The sequence below is a fragment of the Amphiprion ocellaris genome, chromosome 7 (genome assembly GCF_022539595.1).
Source record: "Amphiprion ocellaris isolate individual 3 ecotype Okinawa chromosome 7, ASM2253959v1, whole genome shotgun sequence".
NCBI classification, from domain to species: domain Eukaryota; kingdom Metazoa; phylum Chordata; class Actinopteri; family Pomacentridae; genus Amphiprion; species Amphiprion ocellaris.
In genome coordinates, this window is record NC_072772.1 from 29,002,532 (window position 1) to 29,028,363 (window position 25,832).

General features: G+C 40.6%; 1 protein-coding gene across 2 annotated transcripts in view; it reads left to right on the plus strand.

The window, feature by feature from the left end:
- Positions 1–7,841: 7,841 nt before the first annotated feature.
- The window catches only part of frem2b (FRAS1 related extracellular matrix 2b), a 50,252-nt gene continuing 32,261 nt past the window's right edge, over positions 7,842–25,832 (plus strand). For both annotated transcript variants that reach the window (XM_035944763.2, XM_023262844.3), the window contains exons 1-2: positions 7,842–13,022; positions 14,168–14,257. In XM_035944763.2, the coding sequence (XP_035800656.2) occupies positions 8,012–13,022; positions 14,168–14,257 (5,101 nt within the window). In that variant the 5' untranslated portion in view covers positions 7,842–8,011. The remainder of the gene's footprint in view (positions 13,023–14,167; positions 14,258–25,832) is intronic.

Sequence of the window (25,832 nt, forward strand, 5' to 3'; positions counted from 1 at the left end):
ATCATCCCAGGTAGATGTTTGTCAGCAATGGTGGTGAAGATAATAATTCCCATCATGCTGCTCTGCACAATATAATCAAACTACATTTGTTACTGTTTTGATTGAGAAGCCCCCAGTGCAGAAATTACATATTGTGATTTTAAATAGTTTTTTAGGGCTTGGGGTTGTTCACAGTGAGTTGGGAAAGGCTAGGTGATGCAAATGCTTCATAAATACATCTCAAATCATGTCCCAACAATTAATAGCCATGGCCTCCTGTAATTAGCTTGGCACAAATGCTATAATAACTGCTGGCCTCGAAGCAGGAGACAGCTAAAGAAAAGAGTAAAGCATTTTCAGGTATAGCTGCTGTCAAATTTGTAATCAGAAAAATCGCAGTCAACAGGAATGGTGAAGGTCAAATTGAGGAGTAGAAGAATAAGAAAACCTTTGGAGAGAATTTCTCATAGAATTGCTAGAATTGCACATCAAACCCCCAGTTTCACTGCAAAACACCATCAGGGAGATTTAGTGCCTTTGGAGTGATGGAGCACTGTTCAGCTGTGCAGTACAATATGACCTTCATGTAAGAGTCATCAGGAGAAAATCTTTCCTGCGTCTTCACTGCAAAATTCAGCATCAGAAGAAGAACATGTCTTCTGGACTGTTAAAATTAAAATAGAACTTTGTGGCCACAGTGGTCAAAGGTGTATTTGAAGGGGGCAAAAAGGTGAATTTCATTAAAAGAACACCTCTCCAGCTGTTCAGCATTGAAATAAATCAGTCATGCTTTGGACTCATGTTGTAGCGAGTGGCACAGGGAATGCTTCGCTGGTAGCGAAAAAAGAGCTGCAGATGATGATGGCTTCTACAACAGGATAATGATCCTAAACTACCTTAAAATCGACAATGGGCAATGAGGCGCAAGCTGAAGGTTTTGCCATAACCCTCACAATCCCCTGACTTAAACATCATCAAAAAATATGGATTGACCTCAAAAAGGCAGTGCATGCAAGATGGCAAAAAAAAAAAAATGGCCCAACAATTTAAGAGAAGTACAAGTTTTTCACAAGGGAGAATGGGTGAAAATCCCCCAAACAACATCTGAACGACACTTAGCTGGCTAAAAAAAAACAAAGTATGAACAAGCTTTGACACTTGCCAAAGTAGCTTTTAGAAATCTGGTCATCTTTTACTTGCTTTGCTTTTGCAAACCTTTCATAACTGTTAGAATATACAATACATGTTTTGTGCAGATTTTACAACAGAAGATGACTGGCTTGCCTCATTATACTTACAGATGCGTAATAAGCTTGACTGCGGTTGTCTCCAAACACTTGACATGTGGAGAGGTGATGATGCTTGGAGGTTATAGGTTCTGTTTATGTCAGTCTGTGGGAGTATTTACTAAGCTCAATGAGATCAGCAGCACCCAATCACCTGACAAAAATGAAGAGTTTGTCAGTTTGTGTGCTGGTGCTTATTAGAGTTATCAGCAGGGGGGATGTGTGTTTGTGTGCTCGGCGGTCAGTGGGTTAAAAATCATCCTGAGGTCTCATAGCTAAAACTCACATCTATCAGGAAGCATGAAAATCACTTTGTTACAGCAGTTAACTTTAACAGATGACAGCTGGCTTTGGCAACTAGGGGCAAATGAAAAGATTAAGTCAATTACAGCTAGGCAGGGGGTCTTAAAAATATTTGAGACATTCCCCAGAAACTTGGAACAATAGGCACCCACATATGTGCTGTCACTTTGTTGCAGTAAATGCCAGTAATGTCACAGAAAAATCAGCTGAATATGTTTTGTTCTATTTCCAAAGTATAAATCTTGATAATAACATCATGATAATAGTGAAACGCGGTCCAGTTGCAGTCGTTATTCTTCCCACAATTGCAGTGTTTGCAACTTTTACAAGACAATCTAGTGAAAGCACTCTGCTTCATCTAAATGGCATTCCTGACTTAGTCCCCAACTTTAAATCAAACAAGGAAGAGACAGAACACATTAAACTCTTACACTCTACAAACTGCAAACTCAAATTATTTGAGAACAATAAAATATTGAAATAGTCTTAGAATAGGATAGAATTTTGTCAGTCCCACAAAGGGAAATTTAGAATGTCACAGTAGCAAAGTGACAGTAAGAAAAGCAAGAAAACACAACTATAAATTAAAGAGGTGAAGTATACACACTATGTATACAGAATGAATAAGAAAAACAGAAGAACACAAGGATACTAAGAACACAAATTTAAGAATGTTTACATGAATGAATTGTACTTGGGTTTATATATTTACATGAATTAATATCTTGGCAATATATGTAATTTTTATTGTCAAACATTACATAGTTTTCACAGTTTTTTTTCTCTCTCTAAGCGCAGGAGGTCATACACCACAGAATTTCTACTTTTTCCACTAATAATCATGTCTGAAGGTTTGTAATCAAAATTCTCAGCTGATAACATAAAAATGTACAGATGTCACACAGTGATTCCCATTGGGTGGATTCTCATTTTTTCTTTCTTGTTGAGTTGCATAAATGGGTTCATCCCACAGGGTGGACATACATGTTAAGTGCCTCTTAGTTTGAAAACTCATCAGGAGTAGGAAGGCCTGTGGGGTATCCGGCAGCAATCCGATTAAATAATGTAACCTTTGGCCTGTAGGCGACCACACCTCCACAGGAAGCCAATGATTTTGAGTTTTAATAACATATAAAAGTCTGCAGTCAAAAACACAGTTTTCAGTTACGGATGAATGGGTAAATGGCCTTTGCTTGTGTCCTTAACTGCCACTGTATTAGTCAGGTTAGTTAAAATACAATGAAGGCAGTTTTGACAGTACCCTGGTGCCCCTACAATTGCTTTTGCACAGTTGCACTGCAGAGGCTTTTACGCACAGCATTACACATCACAGCTTATTAAAATCTCTCTGTAACATGGTGTCCTTGCAGGAGAGCAACAACATCAAACAATTAATTCCTCATGCAGAGCAAATTAATTTCCTGAAGTTGTTGCAGAGACTGTGTTCAGTTTAAACAAATGTTTCATAGCGTTCGATAATATTTTACCTGTGAAGTTGCACAGATCACACTCACACATCTTTCGTATCATCAAAATTACAAAATATTCTATGACCAGAGCATTTTACATCACTTAAAAACGACATGTAATTTAGCAGCAGCTATCTTGTCTCCCAAAACTTACATTCCAGTACAATGAAACTGTAATCTGAGCTTTGTTTTTTGGTAACAATATGATGTGGTAACAAACATTCCAACCTTTAAGGAGCCATGCCATGACTTCTGCATCAGTTAATTTCATCAGCCACTCTTTCACTTCATTCTCCACTGTATTCTCCTGAGACTTTCCAAACCTGCTATTTTCCACCTGACCACATGCCTTCAGACTTTCCCACCAGTCATAATCACCTGATTTTCTACACCTGTCTGCACACCTGCTCCAATTTCCCCCATTATTCCAGCCACTACTTACATGAGTCCAGTGCTGCTCCTGCTTTGCCAGGTTGTCAGTGTTTCTTATGCTTTGCAGCCACTGGTCCTGGTTCTGGTTGTTCTGCTGAACTCTGCAGCCCTGTAACACCTGATGGATAATTCAAGGGATGTATTTTTCTTGTTATACGTTAATTTGCATTGGTGTCCTTCCATCTGCAAACATAGCTAAGTGTAAAATTTTATAGTAAATGTCTAATTTCTCTTTACCTAAAATTATATGCATTTGATTTAAAGGCCCCTGAAATAGCTGCAATAAGGCATTTTCATTATGTTTCAAAAGGTTATTATTCCTATTGATTAAAATTTCTAATTTTCAATAGCTATCTCTTTATAATGACATGTTTAATTATTTGCTATTGATTAAGAAAGTCTTTAAAATCTGTTTTTATGTCACAATTTACATGAAAAGAACATTTATGAATCTTTAAATTTCAAAATGTTTAGCTCCCAGTCACTGCTGAAAAAGCTTCATATTCTGTCATGTATGTGAACCTCAGCTTTGCTCTGATTGATATTCATAACATACATGATTTCAAAAAATTTTAAAATATTCTTTGTTGTTACAGCCTTACTGTCATATTAATATAAACCTAATGCATTAAGAAAAAGCACAAAGAACAGAGCAACAAAAAGAACACAATTAGGTATACTGTCAGTAAGACCGTTTTTTTTTTTTTTTTTGTGGTTGGAAAGTGCTCAAATGCTAATATATCAAGAACACTGGGACCGCTACCCATTTCATTCTCAGGTTTTACTGCTGCATTATGAAGTGAAAATGCTGTGAAAAGTCAGTGGATTTGCAGTGATTTAAGTGGAGGTCAATATTATGTGTTTACAGCTACATTTTAGACACATGCAGGCACACAGACAGGTATATGTCCCTATTCTTAGAATTTGTTCTTCCTCTTTTGGTTTTTCCTAGAATTCTGCAAAGCACTTGGCAAAGAACGTATTTGTTAGAGTGTTCTGTAAATAAACTTGACTTGTTTGGTAAGCAGCATGATTACCCTGGCCATATGTCATAGTCTTAATACTTGGGTCCACATATGCCTGGGGAATATGGGAGTACAAATAAAGAATATGATTAAACTTGACTGGCTCAGCTGCCTTTTTAGTTCTGTAGTATCCCAGGAGTAACATAAGCTGGGCAAGATGGATTTGGCTGCCGGCTGGCTGTACATTGTGTTTCTATAGGTTACACAATTTACTTTTATAACGGAGGACTTCAGAGAAGCTGCCGCCACCATTTTAGCTTCGAGCTTCAGCACAGAAGAATTGCATGACAGAGACGTAATGAACTAAAATAGCCTTAATGAGATCAGTGAGGCCATGGTTGTATTGTCTCGAGGGAATAACCGCCAGTAAAAATAGTCCTGATAAGTCCAAGCAATTGTTACAACGGAGTCACTTTAGCAACACGGAGACAAACATTGGGGTAGCACCAAATGAGGCAATTATCCAGAGCATTTCTAGCAAGAGAGAGACACTGCTGCCATTATTTACAGTTAGAGCAGTGATAATACTAATAATGACAATACTGTGCTTAATTGGACATTGTGAGGGAAAATTAATTACAAATTATTTCAAATACTGTATTATTCAAATGCTATTATATTTCATATGAACAACTGTAATTTGTATTGTTCATTTAAGAGATTCCACATTATTTTTCAGCCACGTTGTGTCTTTGTCACCCTTAAATTTAACAGAGTACTGCAATATGATACAAGCATGCACACTAATAAAAATGTTTGTCAATGTTTATAAAGGAAGTAAACAGATATAATAATGGAACAATGTCAAGAGTTTGCTAGACTGCACATTTGATCTCACACTGAACACACAGATGGTCCATCCAGCAGCACCTCATTATCCAAGTATCAGGTTGACTTGATGTCACTTCTCAGAGCCCAAGGCACCTTACATGATGTATATCTCTGTTAACACGGTTATAATAACAGCGGTGTCACTGGCAGGAGGGAATGCAAGCCTTCCGCTGTTTGGCCTGTTCGCCCTGTGTAGTGATGACAAGTCAAGGCATTCAGCTGAGAGGAAATTGAAAGGTAGAACCACTGCAAACAACAAGCAAAACAGGATATTTTTAGATGATGGATGCATCAACTGTAAGCTTCCACGGTTTTTATTGTTTTCTTCTAGGCAGTCAGTATCTTTGGACTTCTAGTAGAAGTACAGTTTGTTGTAACGAAAGTCATCACAAAGTAAAACAAACCATTTCTTTTTGAAAGTGCTAACAAAGACTAGATGAGTTCCTGAACAAACAGCTTTGAGTATTTTGTTGTCAGTATTCAGCAGTGAGACTTGAAATGAATGAGCAGCTCTGAATCATCTGTTGTTATTCCAGTAAACATAAGTGGTGAGCTGAACTGCAGTACTTCAACCTCAACCCCACCTGTGCCATGTGTAACTGCCTGACAAATCTTCTGCACATCAGGAGTGCCATTACAATCTTCAAGTCCTTTACAGACTGACAGTTCTATCTGCTGAGATGGATTGGTCATTTACAATGAATTTATTATAAATGTGATATGACAGAATATCATCAAACTTCCCCTTGCCTCAAAAATAAGCTTGAAGGTTTGGGTATGATCCAATTCCCTCTCTGCCATTGCTGCTGTCAGAAAGTTCTATTCATCTTCTTTTTCATTTTCTCTTGTAACTAGGAGCTGTCAAGGCCTGGGGGCTTTGCCTTGCAGTTTGCTTGGCTATATTTATAATTGGACCCTGTCAACAGTGTCCAGTGCAAATCCAGTGCAAGGTTTGTTATGGCAGCTACTGTGTAGTGATTTCAGCACATGCCAACTGTGAGATGGTTTGTATGTCATTAATGCGTAACTATAGGTAGGTGCAGACACAATGGTTGCACCCACGAGCTTATGGATGGAATGAAAATCATCTAAAAGGGATCAAAGGAGACTGAACACAGTTGACGCCAAATTCTTCCAGGCAATATAAAGCTCTAGGGGTGCCATGCATTGACAGGGATGCATAGATATGTGTGTACATCTGATATATACAAAGGCTGTGTGTTTGCTCAAACACACAGAGCAACTGTGCCTGTATGTACAATGAATGCCACAGTTGTATTGCATGTATCAGATTTTTTTCCAGTTTGATGACTTTTTAATTGAATATGTGAGCAGTGCAAATGTCAAGGAGGAGATGTAGAAATTTGCGTGGCTTTATCTCTCCGTTGAACATTCTTACACCCCCCCTTAGACACATATCTATATCTATTCTAACAAATCTGTGATTCCTATTTTGGTGTGGAGCAGTGCACTTTGTGCCAAACTAAAGGCTAATTTTATTTTAATTCTCTCACTTTGACCTGTCCTGCTGTGTTACACACTATCTGTGTGGGTGTTCTCTAAATCAGCATGGGTTCTCCAGGTAAGTGGTGCAGAAAGAGGCCAGATCATGACTGGGCTTGCCAAGAGTCAGAGGAGAATGTTCTCCTGTGGGAAGCATCTGACACCCAGAGGACCTGTGTGATGAGAAGAAATGGGACAATGTCACTGCATGACTCCAGTAAATTGAACTTTTTATCTGCTTAAGAGGATTGCGGGCAGGGTTCAGTATCTTGAGATGAAATGTGGTATTTTTGACACATGCATTGGTTGTTTGCAGTACAGCAGACAGAGTCAAATTTGTGCACTGCTCCGTTTCATCAACTCTTGTGTCTATCAAGTGCCTCACATTGCAAAGGGTGACTTTTTGTCATATAATCCACAACATTTAATCGTGGCGCCCAATGCAAAAACCTATCTGACACAAGAATCTCACGGTAGAATGGATTTTTGATCAACGGCTTCAGAAAAAACTGAGTAGAAAATAACAGTGAGTGATAATGATGGATGTGAGATCCTCCCTCCTCATCAGAGCAAACCAGGAGAGGGAGACAAAGCTCTTCTCCAGTTCGATCGAAAATTGAGATTGATTTATACCGCTGCACTTGTGACTGCTTTCTTTCATTGTCAGAAATACTCCGGAGGGATTGAACAAAAATTCAAACATCGATCTGATCTGTCTAAGGTGTGATAAAATGAAATAATTCGAACAGAATTTCTGCTGCACCTCGTGTTGCAGGTTGTAGTCCAAGTGAAACCTCATGCTCAAATATATATATGTATTTTAATTTCTTAATTCTTATTTCTTATTCAACCTGATGAGGTCCATCCTACGGGGCATTGTTTTCTGTGCCCAGAATGACACAAGCCACGTCCATTTAAAACCTGACAAACGCATTCCTTCGGAGACATGGACCAATTGGCTGAGAGGAGGGCGTGACTCTCTTTACTCCAGCAAAGCAGGAGTATGAAGTTTAGGTTATCAGTGCACAGCTGCCGTGAGAGAATGGTGCACCTCAGTGCTCATAGGTGCGTGATATTATCCAGCTCTGATTTTATACTCCTGCAACTTTAACCGAGGCGCGTGGTTTAGAAAAGGGTGTTTACACAAAGTTCAACGCGTCTCCTCTGCGGTTCCACTCTACAAATGGCTCGGATTATCACCCCGCATCTGCACGGGACCGGCGCTGCTTTCATGCTGCTCGCAGTGATTCTGACAGGTGATGCGGTCGCACAGGGTTTTGACAGCTATGGATTATCATACGCCCTGAGGTCTGAGCTGTCAGAAGACACGATATTGGTTGCCAATAATGGGATCCGCGTGCCTTTCGGGAGATCAGTCTTCATTGATCCCATCAACGATTTGGTTATTCAAGTTCAGCCCGGTGATAGATGCAGCGTAACAGTCCTGGACAATGATCCCTTGTCTCAAAGGCCCGGACACCTGTCTCCGAAAAAGTTTCCCTGCGAATTTGGCCCCAACGACGTGAAGTATTCTCACTTCGGCTCCAGGAGTCCTCCGAGGGACAGAGTGAGGTTACAGCTCAGGTATGACACCCAGACGGATACAATTATAATCCCCTTTATGATGGAGGTGGAGGTCGTTTTCACACAGCTGGAGGTAGTAACGAAAAATATGCCTCTCAGTGTTGAGAAACTACTCGGCACAAGTAATCCCATCGACAGAAGGATTTTAGAATTCACTTATGACAGAAGTGCACAGCAATGTAAAATAGCCTCCCTCTCCAGTAGCAGCGTGCTGCCCAGGTATGGGAAACTTATGGATGAGGACAGCCTGGGAACAATGGTGGACTGTGATGAATTTCTTAAGATGAACACCCGTTATCAACACACATTTGCATTTAAGTCACCAAACAGAGATTACATTCCGATGCTTGTGGAATTACACGATAAAGAGGGCAATTTGCTCAAGCAGGAATTTTTCCAGATTTTGGTAAGAATTAAAGAGGGAGAGGACAACACGCCTCCTAAACCCAGCTTTGTTGCAATGATGATGATGGAAGTGGACCAGTTTGTAATGACAGCAATAACCATGGACATGTTGGCCGCAGAAGATGTTGAGTCCAATCCTGACGAATTAATTTTCAACATCACGTCCCCCCTGTCCTTTGAGGAGGGCTACATAGTGAGCACAGATGATAGGAATTTACCAATAACCTCGTTTTATCAGGGAGACCTCAAAGATTTGAAAATCGCTTACAAACCCCCTGCTGTGGATTCAGACACTGAGCGGATTTTCCAGATTGAGTTTGAGGTTGTGGACACAGAGGGGGCTGTGTCAGACCCTTTTGCTTTCATGATTGTTGTTAAGCCCATGAACACGCTGGCCCCCGTGGTGACAAGAAATACTGGACAGTTACTGTATGAAGGTCAGTCCAGGCCTTTGTCCAGTTCACAGAATCTGGAAATCAGTGACGAGGACAATTTAGACAAAGTCAAAATTACTGTTATTGATGGGCTGCGGCATGGAGAGCTGACTGTTCTGGGCTCGAGGAGGAAATTTTTCACTCCAGCTGACCTCGATGCTGGAATAGTAGTTTATCAGCACGATGGTAGTGACACATACAGTGATAACATCATTTTCAGAATGACAGATGGCACAAATGAGGTGGAATTCCTGTTTCCCATCACTGTTGTGCCAACAGATGACGAGCCTCCCATCATCAACGCCAACACAGGTTTGGTTTTATTCAAAAACCAAATGATGCCTGTCTCCTCACTAATGCTCAGTGCAGCAGACATCGACTCAGAGGATTCCACTATAAGATTCACATTAGAGCCTCCTTTTTCCACAATCGGGCAGGTGATGCTACGTCAGTCTGAGGCCCCAGAGGATCCATCAACCTGGAAGTTTAATTCAGAGGATGAAATGTATGAGAAAGTAGTGACTGAGTGGCTGCAGCAGGATATTACTGATGGTAAACTGTTTTACAAGCACATCGGGCCCCACAGCACCAGCACAGTTATGGATCAGTTTGTGTTTAGAGTTCAAGATGACAATGACCCACCCAATCAGTCAGGCGAGAGTTCATTCATCATCAAAATACTCCCTGTTGACGACCTCCCACCTGAACTGTACCCTGGCACAACCCTGCAGGTGACCGTGCATGAGTATCAGCTTACTTACTTCCGAAAGAAATTCCTCCGTTACACTGACCTGGACTCAGAGGATCGGGATCTCAAATACACAATCATCCAGCCGCCGACAGATATAGATGAGAATAGCCCCGTTGTACTGGGAGCTCTGGTGCTAACTGAGAAGCCAAACACTGAAGTCACAACTTTCACTCAGGCACAAATTAACCACCATAAAATAGCTTACAAACCACCGGATCTCGAGCTTGGAATTACCACTCATGTTTTGCAGTTTAGGTACACTGTGGAGGATGTTTCTAGAAACAGTGTAGAGGGAATTTTCACTATATTTTTGCAGCCTGTGGACAACAAGCCGCCTCAGATCACAAACTCTGGGTTTACTGTGCTTGAACGTGGCACATATATCTTTACAAGTGCTGAGCTTGACACCACAGATACGGATACTGATAGCAAAAAGATATCCTTCACTATTACTCAGCCACCGCTACATGGTCAGATCCAATTTAAATTCACTGACATGACAAAAGGAGACTCTTTCAGCCTAGAGGATATTGGGAATGGTGTAATTTCATACGTGCATAATGGAGATGAAACAGCAGTGGATTCAATACAAATAGATGTCAGTGACGGGGTTCACATTGTTCCAATAACGGTAAAAATTAGTGTGAAGCCAATTGATGATGAGACTCCGACTATCAGTCTCCCAGCTGGCACAATTGGCTCCTACATAGATGTGATGGAAAATGGAGCAACAGAAATCACAAGTAATGTCATTCAGGGGAGAGATGAGGACACTGATGACCTCCGTTTGACCTTCATTGTCGAAGACCCGCCAATATTGGGTGAAATCCTGGTGAGAGGTGTCCCATCTGGCACATTCACCCAAGCTGATATTATTAATGGCCATGTGGTCTATGCTCATACCAGTGGGGAAATAGGCTTGAACACAAAGGAAGATTTTTTCAATCTCACTCTGACGGACATGTCTGATGAGTGGACTGTTGGTGGAAATAAGATCACAGGTGTCAGAGTGCATGTAACTATTCTTCCCCTGGACAGTCAGGCTCCAGAGGTATTTGTGGGGCCTCAGTTCACAGTTGCTGAGGGAGAGAAGAATGCAATTCAGATTCTTCATATAAGTGCTGATGATGTCGACACCCCCAGTGATGACCTCCTTTGTACAATCATTGTACAGCCAACTTCAGGATATGTGGAAAATATCTCTCCGGCCCCAGGCTCAGAGAAATCCAGGTCTGGGACAGCCATTAGTGCTTTCACCATCAAGGACATCAGACAGAATCACATTTACTATGTTCAAAGCATTCACAAAGGAGTGGAGCCAGTGGAGGACAGGTTTACGTTCAGATGCTCTGATGGCATCAATTTCTCTGAAAGGCACTTTTTCCCCATCTCCATAATCCCCTCCAATGATGAAAAGCCTGAGATTTACATGAGAGAGTTTGTTGTTATGGAGGGCATGAACATAGTCATTGACACTCCCATTCTGAATGGCGCTGATGCAGATCTCCCCTCTGATCATCTCACATTCATCGTCACCAAACCCCCCAAGCACGGATTTATTCTCAATCAGCTCACTACCGGCACTGTCCCTGCCTCTAACTTCACCTTGGATCAGATCAGGGAGGCCTCCAGCATTGTGTATGAGCATGATGACTCAGAAACCACAGAGGACAGCTTTGATATCGTCCTTACAGACGGAAAGTTCAGTGTAGAGAAAACAGTAATAGTTATGATTATCCCTGTGGACGATGAAACCCCAAGGATGGCAATCAATGATGGCCTTGAAATTGAGATAGGTGATGTGAAAATTATCAACAGCAATATTTTAAAAGCTACTGACCTGGACTCTGAGGATAGCACGCTAACGTATATTATCAGATATGGGCCTGGCCAGGGTTTTTTGCAAAGAACAACACCTTCTGGGGCATTGCAGAATATTACAGTTGGAATGAATTTCACACAGAGCGAAGTGGATCAGGGTTTGATTGTGTACATCCACAATGGGCAAGAGGGAATACGAGACCTCATCAAATTTGATGTGACAGATGGCATCAACCCTTTGATTGACAGATACTTCTATGTCACAGTTGGTGGCATTGACATGGTTTTCCCTGATGTTGTCAGTAAAGGTGTTTCCCTTAAAGAGGGTGGCAGAGTTACTTTGACGACAGACCTTCTCAGTACTAGTGACCTTAACAGCCCAGATGAGCATTTGGTTTTCACAATCACCAGAGCTCCAATGAGAGGGCATCTGGAGTGCACAGACACACCTGGGATGCCCATCTCATCCTTTACACAGCTCCAGCTGGCTGGTAACAAAATCTACTACATCCATACTGCTGACGATGAAGTGAAAATGGATAGCTTCGAATTTGAAGTGACTGATGGCTACAACCCTGTGTTCCGCACTTTCCGCATCTCCATCGCTGACGTGGACAATAAAAAGCCTGTGCTGACAGTACACGGTCTGGTGGTGACTGAGGGGGAAAACAAACTCATCACACCTTTTGAGCTAACAGTTGAGGACAGAGACACCGTTGACCGCCTCTTGAAATTCACAGTCACTCAAATTCCAGTTCACGGTCGCCTGCTCTTTAACAACACCCGGCCTGTCACCTTCTTCACAAAGCAGGACCTGAATGAGAACTTGATCAGCTACAAGCATGATGGCACAGAGAGTGCAGAGGACAGTTTCTCCTTCACTGTCACTGATGGCACTCACACAGACTTCTACGTCTTTCCTGACACCGTATTTGAGACTCGAAAGCCCCAAGTGATGAAGATTGCTATCCTCCCAGTGGATAATGGTGTACCGCAGGTTGTCGTGAACAAGGGTGCCCCAACATTGCGGATACAGGAGACAGGCCATCTGGGGTTTGTGATCACCAGTAAGACCCTTAAAGCAGAGGACAGAGACAGCATACAGAATTCTGTGACCTTTAGGATTACTGTAGCCCCAGTACATGGCTACTTGATTAACCTCAGCAAAGGAAATGCCACCATCACCACTTTCACACAAGGTAAGAGAGCTCCTTTTCAAACTTCTTTGCAATGCTGTGACATTCTGCCAGATTTGTGAGCTTGCAGTACCCAGATTGAAGACATATTTTAATTCTCTGATGTATTTAGTGCCAATCCTAAACTCACTCTGCTTAATGCACTCCAAATTGATGCCTGAAAAATGCTGAGTTCAAATATAAAGATTTTTGTTTTCACTCAAGAGTTCCTATTTACAGAGATGAAGTATGCCAGTGCCTCAGGCTGACTAGAGCTCACTAGAGGAGTGCATTTTTCAAACAATGCCTAATGTATTGCACTTTGGGAAAGAACTGGTGGTGATTTGTACATTACTTGGAGTAATATTTTCTAACAGAAGACGTGAGAATTACAGACATAATGATGGATACTGTGAACATGCAAACATGTCAAAGGGAGGGATACATTATAGTCTGGCTCACAGCAATTCACTGACTGTGTAAACAACACTGTGCAGTACAGGAGACACATTTCAAACAGACCAGAGTCGTATCTTGTTAAATAGTAAATATCTGGGTGGCTGAGTTAGTGTACAGTCAATGTCCATGTATTCCCTGCTTTTATTTACTGAGCTACTGTGAGCTTTCCCCTAGAGGCCTGTTCAATATTTCAAGAGATCTCACAAGAGTAAACAGACGGTAAATAAAGACACTATCTCCTGGGCATTTTAAAATTTTGGCTCTGCATCTTTATGCATCCTCCCCTTTGAAGAGAGATATTTTGACATCAAATATTGAAGACAGCAAGCGTGTAAACTTCACAATCTTTCAAATCCGGTACCATAAAGAATTCCGTCTAGTACCATGCTGTCAGGATGGCAAACTGACTGCTGTGTTAAAGCCAAAAGAGTCAAACAATTCTTAATATTCAGTGTCATTCAGGAGTCTAATAGATATGTAGCCTTTTTATCAGGCCATTTTTTCCCCTTTCAGACTCCCCTGATGCTATTAGTGTGCACATTTCATCACACAGCCTCACTCTGCTTCTTAATCAGGGTTTAGAAATCATTGATAAACAGTCTGACAGAACAAATTGCATATATTTTCCTATTTGGTATTTTAGCCAAATAACTAGTATCAACTTTTGTGATATATATCAATATTATTTATACAAATTTTCACTTTTTCAGCTGAGATTGATGATATGAGCATCTGCTATGTTCTGAGGGATGGTGACAATGCCACAGATGACATCTTTTATTTCTCCATTGAGGACAGTGGTAAGTTCTTTTATTTACACATCTGTTCTTGAAGTTATACTGATAAGTTTGAAATAAGTCATTGTTATACTGATGAAATAGGAATTTTGTTGCACTGTCTCAACTTGGACTTTGAAAAACTAAAATTGATCTAAAAGGCTTGCATGCCCTTCACAATGTGCCCAGTTAAGCAGAAATATGAACTAAAAAGGTATGTGTACCATAACTTCAGTAAAGTAAATGTGAAAGTAAGCACATATTAAAAGAGAATGAAAGATTTACTGTTTATGGGTAAGAACTATATTGATTCCACTTAACCAAGAGCTTAGACACAACATTTGACTGCCAGGCTTCAACGCTGATTAAAATTTTATCTGAACATTCCTGATTGTCTTACTGCAAATTATACCATAGGTATGTCAGTTTTATAGCTCCAACCCTTAATCACTCATTATTTTTCAGAAAGTAATGGTTGATTTAGAAAGTAACTAATTAGTAGAGCAATTAGCCAAGACCTTCTTTTTACTGTAGATATGTAATCAGGCACAGGCTGAGTGAAAGGTTTGAGGCAATCATGCTGGTGTTGCCGATTAGCAGAAGCAGTGTGCCTGACAGTGTGTCCTTTCTGCTACCCTTCAGCTGTGATGACTGAGCACAAAGGAACAGTCTAATAGGGGCCCTCTTTTCCCACAAGCACCTCAGTAGGCCCCCATATGCATTTTCTCATTTCTCATTTCTCAGGTCTAATCTGTGGCTTCAGTGTCATAATAGACAGGTTAAAATCAATGCCAGAAGGGTGCACGGTGTGTTAGTAAGTGACGATTAAAATGCAGGAGCTGGTACTCACTAACAGTTCTTTACCTGAGCTGGTGGCAAGTTTTGAACCCATGCAGAGCTCAGTTGTTGCTGACTGAGGTTCCATCAGTCCCTTTGTTATTATCTCACTTGGGTTATTTGTCATGGATCTCTGTGGGATTCCACTCCTTCTCTGTCACTTTCTTTCTCTTTGTAGCGTGCTTGATACTCGATGACATCTTACACTAGTAGTTGATATCCCAGAACTGGCGGTTAAATACATGTTTTTCAGCACTTGCTACAATCTTTTACATTACTTTCAGGCTTGATAAGAAGATTAAAAACAGCTTGTGTCTTATTCTGTCCTTAGTTATAGTTCTGTGCTCAAACAAAAGAAGGAATAAAATTGCTGCAATCAGACACACCACATCTCAAAAATGTCATTGTTTGACACAGTAATTCTACTTTGTAGTGGCAACTAAATGGCTTCACAAATGCGTGGATTGTCTTATTGGATGGCCTATCCATAAGGACTTGACACATACTGCGCTGCAGCTTGTGAGGCAGTCAGAGAACATGTTTTTAATAAGATTTAAGCTGTGCTGGTGGCTGCCCTAAATCCCCAGACAGAGCCTGCAGCTCTTTGAACAGCCGTGTTGTGTGGGAGCTGAATGGTGTACACTGGCACACAGCTGCACTATGTCATGTTCAGCAGTGGAAAACATTCTCCTCCTCACTTCAAGTTCATTGGGAATTTTACCAACTGCACTTGGGCAATGTTTTTAAGGGTGAAAAGTTACTTTTCATGTCGCAGCTGCTCAGTGGGATTCCAGAAGTTCGTGCCAGCAGCTGTGATGAACTTGTGAATAAGTGTGCAAGTAGTTTCCTGCACTTGCTGCTGTCTACTGATTAATAAGTGGGTATGTATGTATTCTATGGTGGTCATTTTTAAAATAGTACATGTGTTTTGTTGCCTCAAATTCTAGGTGAATACTCTGTAGTGAGGCACACAACTGATAGTTACAGGATTTCTGTGGGCTCAACTGTCATTCTAAGAACAGAGTGACTTTTAGCCTGCTCTTACTACAGAGCAGGACACTAATTTACTCTTGGCATGTTTTCTCACAAAGGGAGAATGAATGGAAAGTGCCAAGCCATTTATTAAGCTCTATCCAAATACTTACGACAGTCTGACATCTGACCACAAAGTTGTTTTAACTGTTGGAGCTGAGATCACAGTTTTCTAATAGATGAATTGTCTTGTGACGGGCACAGTCTTGGTTTTTAAATTGAGCCACCAGAGTCTGAGTTCTTCTCTGCGTCTGCTTCTTTCTGTGCCATTTTACCACTAAACTGTGTGTTCATAGCCTAAATTTAAAGGTACGCTGGACATAGTGGTATTTAAGTGTTCACTATAGTAATGATCTTTGCTTTAAGAAGGCAGATGATTTTTGAGAACTACTAAAAATGATAACAAACCCCCAATAATTAATTTATTTAGACAGATGAATAATGCTTATGTAATTCAGACTCTTTCACTCAATGAACTTGGCAACATAAAGACAGCAAGTGGGCTTTTCACTACAAATAACATCTTAATTAGACCACATCCCAAAATGCTTATCAGTTTTAATTAATTATTAGTTGGAATCTTAGAGTGTGACTAGAACACTTCTGCTTTTAACCCTGGTGAAATATAAGAAATAGAGTAATATTGAATTTACTTCAAAATTACACTGCGCATCCTTTGTAATAGCCTTCAACTTTGTAATCATGGGTAATTTGTGGGCTTGATGTGTCATTTTCCCTTGTCTCCATTTCTATTTCATTTTAGTAGCTGCCACTGTGTGCTTTTACAGCTGTATTTAAGATGCTTTTGCCAAAAAAGAGATGACAGAAGTTATTTTCCCAGAGCCGTTGGTATGTCTCACTATTTGCCAAGCTTGTCAAAGCTTTGAATGAATAATCACAGAGGTCTGAAATTGCACATATTAATATGTTGGTGTCTGTTTACTGTTTAGAGAAACATCACATCTGGACAGAAAAGTCACAAACAGTGGGCTAGAAGCATCTTTAATTACGTAGAAAGTGTCTCGCTTAGAAGAAAACTGATATCTGGATGTTTGTGTATCCATGTGTGTGCAAGGGAGGGTGCTGCGCTTGTCATTCTAAGTCAGTTAATTGCTGTGTTTCGGTGGGCTCCAGCCCTCCCCTTGTCTCCTGGGGATTCAGGTGCATTCAGGTGAGCTTACTTGAGCACACACAAGCCCTGGCATTCCCAGGCAGTTGTTTATGGAGCTGAATCCCTCTCTGCCTCCAGCCAGTCAGTCAGCATCACGGATGTTCCTAATGACAGACACGCTGCTACAGTCTTTGTTTTTCATTCCAGGCACCTCACTACCACCTTATTTTTTCCTTTCACTGAGCTACAAAGAGGCAGCTAAAGATCATTTATGGGTTAGTCTATAAAAATGTGCTATTTCTGAAGGTCACACTCCACGGGTATGCTCATAGCTTCCTTGTAGTTGTCCAATTGACTAATAGGACTTGCTTAGTATAAAAAGCAGAGAGAATGTAAGCCAGTAAATCACATTTGTGGTGAAAAGTGTCTGTAGAGCGCAAAATAGAGCAAATTCCTGACTGGAACATTTTTTTCTTACATCGAAGCGCCTGAAACAGAGTGGAATGTTTCTTCTCTCCAGTTCCCAACGTGTCTCTATAGAGGCCACCTCAACAAGCATGTTCTGTTTGTTATTTCTGCTTCTTGTAACAAGATAAGTCCAGGTCACCGTGAGTACCTGACCTAATAAATCCTCTGAACCATTCTGGCCCGCAGTAACATCCGATATGATGGTTGTCAACATCTTCCATGTTATCGGCGTCTAATTGCTTGTGACACTGAGTGCATTCTCCATCTCCTTTTTCTCCCCTCCTGTTTAATGCCAGGTTAGAAGGGATTATCTTACTTCACATAGCATGCAAGAGCACAGCAAAAATAAGGTAAAACATGCGCTCACATGCAGTTGTGAGGTTAGTATAGACTTTGTGTATGCTATAATATCCCCATCACAACGCAGGAGATGACTCTGCAGTTTTGCAGTGTCTTTCTCTCCTGTTATTAATGAAAGTGTCTCCCCTATACTTTACTTGGGGGGTATAACATTCCCCTGTCCTTGGGACCTATGCTATGAATCATATGCATAAAGTATGCTGTAAGCTTCAACAAATTATATAGCTAGTCCAGTTGTTGTGTTTTAAAGAGATTTTAGAGTGTTGGGATTTTCTTTACAGTCCATCTGTGCTGCCGCTAGTAAAATGTTAGGTGTAGTCTTTTTTATTATTGTGGAAAAATGTTTAATGATAAAACATCTGGGAGCTGATTACAGAGCTATTCCTGTGGAACAGCTGCTTCACTTTGGGGATGAAAAACTGAATTGCAGAAAGGATTTAGGCTAATCGTTTTAGCCGGAGAGTGATTTGTGTCTCTCACCGGTCCCTTATGCAGTCAGTAGCTAACTTTGTGCTGTAATTTTCTCACCAGTCTGCGTTGCAATTATGTTTGCTATGGTTATTACCCAGCACCAGTCTTCTTTATTCAGCACAGCATAACGAGGTGTCTCTGTAAGTTTATTTTTCCTTAATGCATGTGTGAAGAGCAGAGATGACTGAAGTGAAAGCATATCTGCAAAGAGCTGCAGCAACAAAACAAACAGGTGAAGAACCTGTCCTCATTGGCAAGTAGATTAAACCTTCATTGGGATCCAGCACACTTGAGACAATGTAGAAAGAGATTCAAAAGCTATTAATAATGATTAGTTCATTCCCCAAGACAAGTAAGCCAAAACATCTTGATGAGAAATTTCATTGTTCTATTATAAATTAGGCATTGAATTAGCGAGTGAAATTTTTTCTGTCTTTGTCCTTGGGTTTGCTTTGCCAATATCTGTCGGATTACCATCAGCTTGTGAGTTATGCTTCCTTTTCTCCATTTTTCTCTTGAGTACAAATTACTGCTGAAGAGCCCGTATAGTAGAAACACATTTTCTGCTGCCTAAGATGTTTCTACTGCAAAGGACAGAAAAAGAGAGCACCAAATGTATTAATGATAGATATTGAATCAGAATAGCCACAGCAATATCTCTCTGCAGTATATTTTTCATTCATGTGATTGTGCTGCTGAGTATCATTGAGAATTTGGGTGCATCACTGCAAAAGCAACTAACACACGTATAGACCGATTTGCCCTCATTTACCCTTCATAAATCACAATGGGATCCCTGCCTGATGATTCTTTTCACTGTCTCTTCATATCCTGCCCCAGTAAGTGTATGGAGTTAAGGTTAACAAAGAAAAAAATCCCAGGCCCAGACTTGTTCTGTAGATGATGATGTGTGTCATCATAAGTGCCTTAGGATATCAGTCTAGCAGAACTGAGATTGTTGTAGCAGCGAGTTTCAAGAAAATCCCTCTATTTTGTGTAGAAAAAAAAAAACACACTTGCAGGCTGAAGTTTGTGTCATCAGTTTTCAGGACAGTCCCAGACATGTCAGTTCTAGAAATCCTGATGACCACATGTAAAAAATACGTTCAGTACAGTCATTACAGCACCAGCAGAAGAAAAAAAAAAGAAATTTCCAGCCAGTAAAACAAAAGCAAAATTAAAATCTCAGCGACTTATCATAGTGTTCCATTTCTGTCTTGTTTGATTTTTGGACTTAAAAGTTCAGATCTTTTGATGAGACTGTTTTGACAAACGTGCTAGTATCAGAAAAGAGCAGGAATTCTGAGTGTCACTGATGTTACAGTTGCTGCTGTGACATCTTTCTTTTCACAGTAGCAAAGCTTTGTTCAGTTTTGCAAAATCACTCTGGATAATGTGTTTTTGGCCCCTGCATCCCAGCAGTGGGCCGGAGCTGCTCTTCCCAGCCCTGCTGCATGATAAGCCTCTGACAGCTGGGCTAAGGCTGTAATGTCACAGCTCTCTACAGCAGAGCCTGGGTTTCACGATTGGAGCCCATTGCAGGCTACACCTCCTTTGTATGCTTTTTTTTTTCCTTTGCAGATTTACATACACAGTCATTCACCGTCGATCCGCCACGGGGCCAGCTGCCTGATTCCATAATCAGAGATGAAGCTGGCACTGCTGAAATGTTTCATCAAGATGCTGGGTATCAACTGCAGTTTAATTGATAACTGTTTTGCCTTTGATTTCAAGCTGTTGTCTCTTTTGATTAGGGTGCTGTAATGTAGACCAGGAAAAACACCAGCTCCTTTTATTTTGCCACCATCAGCATTCCAGTATGCCAAGAAAATATATACAGTACATGGGAATTGAAAATGTTACACAGTTTGATGCAAAGTCTCTAGAGAAGGTTCATGCATTTTCACACACGATAGGAGTGCATCTTGGGAGTAACGGGGCTCTCATCTCATAAAAGGTGCTGATGAAACCCTTTGGGGATTCTTTGTGGATCAAGCTCCCACTCACCACCACCTCTACCACCTGCTTTCCGTAAGTGTAGCCTGATAGGCAGGATATGAGGAGTCGTCTTGTTGAGAAACGGGAGGGAAGAGCAGTCAGGGGAGATGAAAGATAGAAGTGCTCTGCTGGTCCCAGTATTGGTGGGGGCAAGGCGTCAAGCTGCTTCCTGTCGCCTGTAGCGCTGGTATGAATGTGCTGATGTGCAGTTCATTCTCTAAACTCCGCCTGTGTTGACAAGTTGTGAGAGCTCAAATGTAGTAGGTGAGCCCACATGAGCGTAGCCTAATTTACATATGAATAGAAAAGATAAAGATAAGATAAGATAAGATAAAGTTCTTTATTTCTCCCCACTCCAGGGGAAATTTACATAAATATGTTGATATTTGCCGTGGACTTGATTAGCTGTAAACAAAAAGTTTGCCGCAGGCTTGTATGTAAAGTATGGATCCCACTTCTCTACATTTCTAAAAATAAATGATAGCCTCAAACTGTGTTGCTATTTATGTCAGTGAACATTCCTGTTTTTTACCTGATGTTCATGTGAGGCATCTACAGTACATTTATAAAATGTCATCTAATAATATGGGGGCTTAAAATAAGATGTTTTTCACTTGTAATTTCTTTGAAAAGCTATAATCAGGTGGCTAGTATTCAAGTAAAAACATGTCATATTTTGTGTTAAAATGTAGATACTGCCCTGTAAATCAGTCATAGTTTTCTAGAACGAAGCAGTGTATAACTAACTGAAATAGTCTGGTCTTTTTAACTGTTTCAACATGCACGCCACTGCTGAAGCATTTTTTTTTCTTTAGAACATTCTGTTGCTGCAACAATTGTACTCAGTGAGTGTGTGAGCTGTTGTAAATGTGAGGAACATTAAAACAAACAAACAAACAAACAAAAACCCTGAAACACTCGTCTGGAACAGCCAGGGAAATGTCCAGAGCTCAGATGAACTCTTCCCTCATTAAGAATACTAAGGAATGTCTTGCTGCCTGAAATTAACTAGACCGTGCATGAGCTTATCTTGGTTTTTCAGGACATGGGCTTGGAGTGAAGAGTTACATATTAGCAAGCAAATGGGAGGGAAAGAAAGAAAGGCCAGAGGGTGCTGGTCTAGTAACTGGGGAATCTGATACAGCGGTTATATTTCACTCCTTAAATCCCCAAAGTAATTGGCTAAAGCCATTACAGTTACCACTAAATCGTTCTGTATTGCGTTAAAGGTTATCACTGGTCACTGAGTCATATGCAGGAATGGTTTATTGCAGGAAGAGAACATTTAGTGCTGCTAAGGTCTTGCAAAACCTTTGGGAGAGTCAGCTAACAGAATTAATTAAAGTTTAACTTAAATTTTAAAGAGAATTGATTATGTTTTAAAGGGCTTTCAAAGTGCCCGTTTAACTGTTACAGATAAATCTGTAGCAACAATGAGACTTCTGCACACATTTAATGTATACCTTCTTTGACCTTTACGTTTTATCCTTCGTCCCTTATAATTTTCATTGTCTGGTAAATAGAACTCATCAAATCTAATTACTTTATTGCATTCCTTGGGGTGCAAAGTATTGTGATGCACAGGTTGTTCATTTCAGTGTGTCAGAGAACACTGCTGTCCCAGAGGAGTATACATATAAATCTCTATAATTTGCAGTGTGGTGCTATACATACAATCACTGCACAGCAACAGGATTTTGCATGTTATTAGCCACTACTTAAAGTGCACAGTCACATAATTCATCCCTGCAACAAGAGCATCTTTGACTTTGCACCAAAAGTTCTTTGAGATTTTTCCATCTTAAGATTCACAGTTTCCAACAAAGACATCCAGAAACAGCTTTTACAATCCTTCAAATGCCAAGAAAAATATTTGCAGTATGAGTGTCTAAGTGAAATTTTGGATGCGTCCTTAGAAGTGATCTTATTTTATCATGCCAGCACATTTTTTTTAACCCAGGGTTTGTTCCGCTGCGCTGACTAATCTTCAGTCCAATATTACAAGGAGGAGACAATAACAACACTAAGTCCTTAGACATTTTCTTTCCTCTTTTCATGAATGCAGAATAGCATGCTTATCTTTAACATGCAGGTTTGCACAGTTCTACTTGATGGCTCCTATTCACCAGTCATAAACAAAGGACCAAGAGCCATTTAACACTTCTTTAGGAATTACCATTTCAGCTTTTCAGTGTGCATTTTCCTCTCAGGCAAAAGCCCTTCTACATGTAAGGATTTGCAAGTAACAACTGTGAAATGCAGCTGAAACATGTTGTTATAAGTGAAACCAGAGGAGGCCGGCCCTGAGAACAGACTCAACAAATACCCAGCTTTATTAGTATGGCACTCATGAGTCTGTGGGACTGGGATCGGGTTTTATATTCTATGGCCTCACACTGCTGCTTTCAGCAAACAGTCCACCATTATTCGGTATGACAAGAGAGCAAACACTGTGCATTCAAGGGTCATGAAAAGCACGTCCCCCTCTCTTTGTCAAGTCCTGTCTTCCTCCATCCTTATGTTGCTTTGTTTTCTCTCACATTTTCACACTTCTGCTTGTATCTCCTTGTTATTTCACTACCTCTGCTCTTTTCTGCTCTGCCACTAACTGCATTGGAGAGTTAAGGAACAATTAACACATGCACACTTGTAACAATGTAAGACTTGAGCTCCTGCGATGGAGAGAGATTTTTGTCTCATGAGCTCATCCTGTCAGTCAGGTAGTGTCTGACATGTCTAGAAAATGTTTGTTTTGTTATTGTCAAGGTACGCTCAAAAAGAGTGTTGTTTTTCTCACAGTGTACATTTTTGCTGTAATAACTATATATATATATCATGCTCAGAAGGTTTGCGGATTTTACAGTTTTGCCTTTATGGAACTTTTCCAGTGCTTTTCAGAAAAATTGTTAGTTACTTCAGCAACCTATGTGTCAGGGTGTTCGAAAATAATTGACTGGTAATGAACAAGAAACTCCCGATTTTAAACCCATGGTGACCTTTACATGTGAATGCTGAAGAAAATCCTGTAGCTGCTTATTCAGCCTTTTGTTGTTACTTCCCCTGCTATTGAGAGTTCAGGCTTTCGCTCTCTAAACTGTGCGGCTGACTCTTAATTAAGACACTCGAGGCTGCGTCCTCTTTGACAGCCAGGAATGCTATTGAAGGGCAATCAAGAAATACTTTGTCTGACTTCACCAATACAATCAAAACAACCAAAGCCGTCAGCGATGGCTTTTTGGATCCTGTGCAGAGATACATTTCATCTTTTCAGTTTCCTGGCAAAATGGTCTTCTTCCTGCTGAAAAAGTCCAGACAAGCAAAGATCTCTCTAAATGTCAGTGAAATTATGCTAGAAATGATTTTTGCTGCACATTTAGCATTTGCCAGATGAAGATTTGCTTTAAATCTTTACAAATTGAGTTTATATAGATCACGATCTGGCTAATAACTGTAGCTTAATCAAAATGAAAGAAAACCTTTAGAAATTTCTGTGGCTATTCAAGTCAGAACAGTTGTTTGCCAGACCTACAGCTGTAGCCATGATTGGGGATAGATCCTGACTTTGTGAGCTTGGCAGGACAGTCTGTGCCCTTGGAAAACAGTAAACCACAACAGAGCAGGTCTGCTGCAGAGTTAGTTAGTGCTGGCTGCTAATCCTTAAGGATCCTCCTCAAAAATTCTAAACTAGTATTTCTAGCCGATGCTAATAGGATTGTACTTACAAACCCTTAGTGTTTGCACGTATGTGATGTCAGTAATTGGCAGACACAGAGAGGTATTGTCCCTGGCAAATATACAAAGGGAACTGCACTGAGGTGTTTTCTGTCTGCAGTTTAGACTTTTTTCATGTGTACAGATTCATGTTTGTCTAACAAATTAAATTTTAACGTACTCAAGAACTTTCAAAAACATAATCTCTCCATTCTAAGTGTTCTCATGTGTGAAGTTTGCTCTGTAGCGGGCGATAAATGACGTCATTTGTGGCAGTGTGTGAGGATACTGGAGCGTGAAGCAGACTCCCAGGACAGGAGTGACCTTTCCCTACAGTCCTATTGTACAGTATTTCCTCTGCCACATTTCTCTCCTGGGCCACAAATAAAGGAGCCCCATCTGAAATAAGAGCTCTAGGAATTCCTTTTTGTCTTTCCACACATGTGGGGGACTCCTAGTTTTTGAACCCAGAAGAAAATCACCGTGCAGTTTCCACAACAACCTTTTTGCTGCAATTTGGAAGAGAACGCAGCAAGTGTCAACTGAAGGTTGTGGCTTTGCTTCAAAGGTTTCTTACTGTCAATCATAAGGTAGAGGACATCATTTAAATTATAAACCCTGAAGTGAAGTGCTTTATCTTGAATTGTTTTCTGTGGATGCTGGTCAACAGTGAAGCCTTTTCAAACAGTTTGCCTTGTTCTCATGACCATCATCAGTTTCTGTTCTCATCCATTATGTATGTTATGTATCAGCTCTGAGGAACTGAAGAAATACATAATCCGCCTTTTGACATGCAGTAAGCCCAAGCAATTAGGAGACTATAATAGTGATGCAATTTATTTATACACCCTAAAATGGCTAGAACTGTATTCTAATTGCACTTATTGTAATCCTAGCCAACATAAGATAACTATGTCCCCATAAAATCTCTGAGCAGAAACGTAATATAGTAAGTAAACACCACTCGGTTATTGCTTTTCTAAATACAATCTAAACAGTTTTAACAACCGTATTCGGGATACGGTCATTTAAGACAAAAGTAAGTGTAACCATTGTGTTTTAAATTTTTGAAAGAGGACTGAGAGTATAATCACTCTATAGTTGTGGTTCAGATGTTAATCTCAAAGAACTTTCCCTGCTGAGAGCAAAGCATTGCTTGCCTTAAGCCTTGCGTGGCTCTCTAACCCAGCACTTTTGTTCAGAAGCACCTCTGGCCTTTCTTTCAGGCTCCACAAATGTCGCCTCAGAGTGACCACTGTGTCAGAGTGGAAATAGAGGCAGCGACTGCCAGAATGGACCCTGTGGAGGGGCCAAATTTATGGCAGATCAGTTCCCTGAAAGGCTGAGCTGCTAGAAAAGGGTTTAGGGCCTGTGAAATCATAACCGTTTTAAATCTCTCAAGCCATGGCCAGCTCCCCACTCGTTACTGCAGATACAAGGCTTAGGGTGATTAGACCATATTGCTCTCTCGCTCTCTCTGCTCTGCCATGTGTTTTTTTCTCTCTTTCAACAGGATTATCATATCCCTTTTCCCTTAATTGGAGAGGTGAAAAGTATGCTGGTATTGTCTGGTACACTGTGGACCTCAAAGACAGATCATTTTGTGGACTT